General features: G+C 51.1%; 1 protein-coding gene across 2 annotated transcripts; it reads left to right on the forward strand.

Moving 5' to 3' along the window:
• Positions 1–253: 253 nt before the first annotated feature.
• LOC120592783 (DNA dC->dU-editing enzyme APOBEC-3A-like) lies at positions 254–3,929 on the forward strand. 2 transcript variants are annotated; one of them, XM_039850461.1, is made up of 5 exons: positions 254–336; positions 866–1,010; positions 2,204–2,486; positions 2,931–3,055; positions 3,321–3,929. In XM_039850461.1, the coding sequence occupies exons 1-5, from the start codon at positions 308–310 to the stop codon at positions 3,333–3,335; spliced, it is 597 nt and encodes a 198-aa protein (XP_039706395.1). In that variant the 5' UTR covers positions 254–307; the 3' UTR covers positions 3,336–3,929. The 2 variants fall into 2 exon arrangements, with proteins under 2 accessions (XP_039706395.1, XP_039706396.1); XM_039850462.1 differs by having other exon boundaries at positions 278–336; positions 466–1,010.
• The last annotated feature ends 3,064 nt before the right edge of the window (positions 3,930–6,993 follow it).

Genomic DNA, 6,993 nt, shown 5'->3' on the forward strand with positions numbered 1-6,993 from the left:
TCATTTGCTCATGGTCAGTCCTCGTGGCATCCACGTAGGGCCTTTGTCAGAAGAGAGAAATCAAAAGTTAACTTGTCCCCGACGGCATCGGGATGACACATTGGCACAGAGAAGTTTCTTTTTCTGTTACACCCATGTGGGTGACACCGAGGCCAGAGTTCATAAAGGGGTGGGGCCCAGCATGCAAACTCACCAACTTGCAGGTGCTCGATGGCATATAAGGAGCCTGAGTCCCGCAGAGTGTCACAGGAGGAGGAGATAGGCTGTGACCAGGAGGAGAAGCAGAGGACGGCCAAGGGACTGAGACATGGAGGCCGGCCCAGCACCCGAGGCCAGGTATCACCTGGCCCCTGCAACACCCCAACTCCTGAGCCCCTCCTCCAGGTTCCCTGATGGGGACTCACCGTACCCCAGGGGCTGCTCTGCTTGTCCCTCCCTCCTGATGGACCTTCTGTGTCCATCTAGGACGTGTCAGCTGATGGACACTCTGTCTGTCCCAAGAGGAAAGGGTGACAAGTGTTTTCACCAAGCAGGGACGTGGGCCAGCGGGACAAATGTGACATGGCGATGCCAGGAGCGGTGACCAGCCTAGTCCAGGCGGAGCCTTGACAGAGGCTCTGACACCGTGCACTTCCCCAGGTGCAGACCCTGACGAAAGGACCGGGCTGGCTTCCTAGGAGCCTCGGTGGGGTCAGAGAAGAGGGCCGGTGGCTCCAGCAAAGCGAGTGGACGCCCATCCTCTATGGGTCTGTCAGGGATGAGGGTGCATGGGGAGATCAGGGTGAAGGGGAAGAGGTTTGGGGTGGAGGAGGGGAGCAGAAGGACGTGCTCCATGTCTCTGGGTTCCCCTCTCCTGTGTCCACAGACCCCTGATGAATAAACAGACCTTCCTTGATAACTTCAGTAATCTGGATTACCCACGCAAGACCTACCTGTGCTATGAGGTGGAGCTCCTGGTTGGCGAGAACTCCATCCCACTGGATGAGTACAAGGGCTTCCTGCACAACAAGGTGACTGACCAGAGCAGTCAGGACGTCTCGATCCTGGGATGTTCAGGGAGAAGGTTCTCAGTGCACACGGGCTGTCCTCCAACCCGTCGCTATTGGTCTCCGCAGGTGCTGTGGCTCTGTCTAGAGTCAGGTGGGGCAGCTTCTGCTGTGATGGTTGGCTTTGAGCCACACATCGGAAACCAGCCACATGGTCACAGGGAATGTCCAGAAGCCCGAATTCGCCCTGTATTTCTGTCCGGTCACTCCTGGGAGATCCTGGCCGGGGTGCTGGTCACGCAACTGCATTGCCTGCTGCGCTTGGCCCAGGGGCGCCCCACCGACCCCCAAGTTCCTGTACACACCCGCCATGGGCTCTGCACTAGCACAGTCGGCAGGATTCGTCCCTCGTACCTGAGTCCCGGCTTAGAAATCCTTCCTTCTGCAGGTTGGGCAAACCTCTATGATGCTATGAGCTGCACATGACATTCATCTAATTTCCCAGACACCACGCCCTTGGCACCCCTCACCCCATTCTTCTGTGCAGAGTGAGCCCTTTTAGCAGAGTGTCTCGCTTGGGCTCAGCACGGGATGAGGCCCAGAGTGGAAGCCTGCAGAGGTGTTGGTGCACAGTTGGGCATGGGGACAGGGTAGTAGGTAGAGAGCGAGGTGAATCTCTCCCGGGAGAAGAACCCACTTCTGTGGCATCAGCCTCATGTCCCTGGAACTCACCTGGCCTTCTCCCTCCGTCCTCAGCCCTTCACCTCCTCCCTGTAGGGCCAGACTAGGTGAGGCTCCTGCAGACATAGACCTCGGGCACTAACTTAGAGGAGCTACACACACTCGGGAATCAAGATGTGTCATATTTAATGCAATAGTTTAAAAATTAAAATTAATGCGAATTCCACGATGAACGAAATATCAGCAACAGAAATGAGGACTGATCAGTTACAGAGCCACGAGGAGCCATCATTTGCTGATGTCAATTAGAAAGTCACCTCTGCTGACCTGGCCCTTGGTAAAATTGTTTATCGTGAGGTTCGTCTCACATTTAATCATGTCAGTCATGCCTTGAAATATCATTCATTTTGATGCTGAGCTGTGTTTCCCCTTCTATTTTGTGCTGGAGGCCTGTGCCCCACTTGCCTCACCCTGGTCCCATCTTCCCCCTGGTAAGAGTCAATGACAGAACACTTTTCTCCCTCTTCTGTGCCCAGGGTGCTGACATGGGCTTGGAACGCTGCCACGCAGAGCTGATCTTCCTGGAGCGGATGGCTTCTTGGAATCTGGACACGGAGCTGTGCTACAGGGTCACCTGTTTCATCTCCTGGAGCCCCTGCCCAGACTGTGCCGATGAGCTGGTTAAATTCCTGAGAGAGAACAGACACGTGAACCTGCGCATCTTCGCTGCCCGCATCTATGACTACCTTCAGGGCTATGAAGCCGGGCTGCGCGCACTGAAGGCGGCTTGGACCGACGTCGCCATGATGACCATCCAGGGTCAGCACGGGAGTCATGGGGGACGGGGAGGGGGTGTTAGGTTTGGCAGGCAAGGCCTTGGTAAGTTGCTAGACAGAGGCGGGCAGGATGAGAATCCCCGGTGGAGAAGCCTGGTAGCTGCCTGCAGAAGGGGTGCTGGACTCTGGGAGGACTGGGGAGTGTACCTGAAGATAGTGCAGGGGAGGGAGGTGGTGCTGGGAGCGGGGGAGGGGCGTAGACCTTCACGAAGGACTTAGGGGCTTCCTCAAAGCATATGATGGGGCCGCCTCACACTCCCGTTGGAAGAAATACAGGCGTGATGAACTAGGTCCCAGGGAAGAATCGAGAAGGGAGGCAGTGGAATTATGATGGGGAAAGTTTGTCTCTTATAGGCAGACACTCTGTGCCCCTCCCCATTCCCCAGGGCTGGAGCTAACCCTTACCCCACCCCTCCTGCCCTTTCAGAGTTTGAGTACTGCTGGAAAAATTTTGTGGACCACCAACAGGATGAGGATGAATCCTTCCCGCCCTGGGATAACCTGGATGTAGAGAGTGAAGAACTAACTAAGAAGCTGGAGGGCATTCTCCAGGTGAGGGCTCCTCCCTCCCTGCTGCCCCCCTGCCTCCTCCTACCTCCCCTTCTCTCCCTGAGCCTTTCCTTCCCTTTGCTCAGAGCCTCCTCTGGGTCACCTGCTCCCTCCTGGGGCACCAGCTGCATCCCTCCCTTCCCCTCTCACAAGCTGTCTGAGCTTCCTCACCTCCTTGTGTCCCTCCTTCCTTCCTTGTCTCTGTCTCTGCCCCGGACCTCGTCCCTGTTCATCTTTCCAACACCCTGCTACGTTCATCTCCTTCCAGAATCAGGAAGACTGAAGGATGGACTTGGATCTCGCTATAGCAGGCTGGAGAGTGCTTTGGAACAGAATAAAACATTTCTGCAAGAAATGGAAACTTGCATCCTCCACCCTCTCTGGATTGATGCAAAGCAACCAGCAAACCGCAACGAGCTATAAGAGATTGTAAATTTTAAAAACCTGATAGATTTATTTTACATTCAACATCTATTGTTCCAAATATCTATCAGTAAGATTCTATTCAATAGTATCGGAATAACTTTTGATTTTTAGAGAAATAATTATGTATTTTAATTGTTTTAAAGCAAAAGCAATAAAATAAAATGTAAAATTGTTCCCAAACGCTTTTCCTCCATATATGTATCATGAGGTCCAAATAGTTCAATAAACACTTGCGAATGTGCAAATGCCTTTGTCTTTCGTAGGTACCTTCGTGGTGGGGGAGTTGTAGCAGGGCTCACACTAATTGTCACTGGTCAAATAAAAATCAGTAACGTTTATAGGAGGGGGATCTGGAATTTAAAAGCCTGGACTCATCGTCAGACTATTAGACGGGCAGCAGCACCGTTTTTGAAACGACGGACGATGCAATAAGAGAAGAGAAAGACGAAGTGTAAACATGGGAAGGAACATTCAAACGGGCAGGTTTAGGGGGCCGGTGAGTTGTCCAGTCCTCAGCCCATTCCCAACTTCACCGCCCTGGTAAGGGAGCTAGAAGGAGGGACTTCCCTGCCACAGGACGACCTCTGCCCTTCGCAGTGCCTAGGCCCAAGCGGGCCCCTTCACAGGCACCAGATGTCTCTCCCGCCAGCATCGCTGTAGAGCCTGGACGGTGCCGAGTGAGCCCCTGGCAGCTGGGCATCCTGCACAGGGCAGCGAAGGCCGCAGGTCTCTCCTCACATGTCAGGGCCCGACCCGTGTCCAACCTCACACGATGACTGCAAGGAGCCGGGGGAGGGGTCATTTCATTTGAGACACTGGAAGGGTAGAGAGTAAAGGACAGGCGATGACCATGACCCAGGAGAGAGGAAAGGAATGAGTCAAGGAGGGGTCGGGGCCAGAAAGGAAGAACTGACAGACAAGGTCACCTGGACAGATGGAAGCAAAGGAGGGGAGCGGGTTGGGCAGGGCCAGCGGGAGGAGGGGGCAAAGCAGGGTCAGGGGCCAACGAGGAGAGGATGAGGGGCAAGAAGGAGTCTAAGGACAGGACACTGGGAAAGATGGGTCCTGGCAGGGGTCTGTGGCTGCCAGGGAAAGAAGCCTGCCTGGAGGAGCTGCAAGTCCACGTTCTTTCTAGGACAAGATAAGGAAGTACGTGAGTTGGTACCAGCTCCCCTCCCCTGCTCGGCACCACAGGCCCACTGTGTCAGGACACTGTCTGCCACGCTCCCGCCCCCCGTCTCAGCCCTAGGTGCTTGTCTTCTGCTGGCCTTCTCAGGTGTCCGTGATGGCTGCCCATTCAGACATCACGTCTCAGGCCAGCAGGGCATGAGAAAAACGACGGGACCCACCCTAGGAGTTCTGAGCCTGTCCATCCTCTCAATGGATACTTGTAGTTACTTCTCTGTAGGGTGAGTGGTAGGGAACCCTCTGATGTATTGTTTCTATTGGTGTTTTATTTGGAGACCTTAGTGAGCTGCCCCAAGGACAAGACTGGACTGTCTCCACCTGGAGGGACATAAAGGCGAAGCATTTACATATCTACTTAAAGGCCATTTTCCAATCCTTTCTGAGGGAGAGGAAATGAGGCTGGTCTGTGTGGCAGGGTCCAGAAAGGGGATTGCAAAAGAATTGGACAGAGGAAGGTGGGAAACCTGCATGGCCCTGGCCAGCCTGTACCCAGCTAGTCAGACGTGTTGGTCACCAGCATTCATTCCTCCATTCACCCTCCACCTCGCTTCATAATACGTATTGAGTGTTATTTAACTGGTGGCATTGCCATGCTCTGTTTCTTTGAGAGCACTGTAAGCCATGTACCCAGTGTGAGTCCTGAGACTTGGTGCCATGGGCAATGTACAAAATAGGTGTTACAAATTCACTTCTGTTAAATGTAGCTAATAAAACTGTGATTTTAAACGTACGCCCCCATCATTGCAGAAAATGTACAAGATCAGGTAAGTATCCCACACATTGACCTTATCGCTGCTAATGCGTATAACGGTTTTGTAAAAACTATAGTCTTAATAAATATAAAATATATATAATTTAACAGTAAGCCTGGACATTTTCCCCTGTCATTTTATTCTCTACACAAATACTGATTTTAGAGTTCAAAGACAATTTGAATGCCACAGTCCTGTTTGGAGAAGCGTGCAGATGTCCCCCTACTTAAACCTGAAACAAGGCTTTGATAAAGGCCTGTCAGTCACATGCAAATCTGGGGAGGGGCGGCGTGCTAGCAGGTGACAACTGTCCTCGCGGGTAGATGACTAACTGAGGACGAACGGGTTATTGGAGACATTTTTTCTCCATTCTCGGAGCAGCGTCAGCCCCCAGTAAGCATCAGATGAACTCTACAAATATACTATTGAATGAAATAAGTCACGTATAAAATAATTCCTACTGTCCAATTCCATTTATATGAAGTTTAACACCAGGCAAAATCAAAGTATGATAATGTAAATGGTAACAAGGGTGCCCTCTGGAGGGGGAGCTGCGGGAGGGGACATGAGGGTCCTCTCACCTGGGATTCTGGGAATAGACCCACCTCAGTCTGGGCACGGTTGCCCTACCTGAAAACCTAAGATTTGCACTTAATTGTAAGGTATACCCCAATTTTTAAAAAATAAAGAAAAGAAAGAAAGTTACAAAGCCTCTTTTCAATAAGGAAAAAGTTTTACTGAATTCATAGATAGAAATGCAAACCGAATACAAACAGAATGATTGCTCTTAGCTTTTTTCATGCGGAAAAAAAAGGTGATTTAAGTTTACACAACAAACTAAATGTGGTCGAAAGTGAAATCGTAAGAAATGCAGAAGTGAAGCTGTTTTTGCGACATATTAAAAACTAGAAAAGCTATACAATTACCGTAATCGAAAGAGTTTGGTGTAAACCAGGAACTAAAAAACACATACAAGTATACTTGGGAAGCTAGTCGATGGCACATGTGGAGTTGCAAAATTCAGCGGTGTCAAGGTGGTCGTAGATTCTGTTGATGTTGTCCACTGGATGAGACACTGTCAACATCTCCATGGGGAAGCGAGACTGACCCGTCTCCTACACCACCACCCACTTTGACCCTCCTCTCCCCGACCATCAGCTAATGACCCCACCTCAGCCTTCTCTGAACCAATAGAATCAGAAAGGACCCCTCTCACTCTTCACCTCTATATCTAGAAGCCTGTCTTCACTTTATCAAGCACCTGGGTGCCAGGTGCTATTCCAGGGGAGGGGTACACACTGAACAAAAGAGACAAAATTTCTGACTCCATCGTCTTCCATAGTCTGTCTGCTCATTCAAAGTCCAACCTTCCATCTGTGCTCTGGGGCTCAGAGCCTCTCTCTTTTCGTGGGTTTCTCTCCTGTCATTTCCCACACTGTCCATTGCTGCTTGGTCATTGTCATCAGCAAACCACATGCTCAGGCATTTCCTACTTTTAGAAACAAAATCTCTCCCTTGAATCACACTTCCTTTCATTCTCTTCTGAGAAAAGTAAAGCATCTCTTCATAGAAGAA

The sequence above is a fragment of the Pteropus medius genome, unplaced genomic scaffold, assembly GCF_902729225.1.
Source record: "Pteropus medius unplaced genomic scaffold, Ma_sr-lr_union100, whole genome shotgun sequence".
NCBI lineage: Eukaryota > Metazoa > Chordata > Mammalia > Chiroptera > Pteropodidae > Pteropus > Pteropus medius.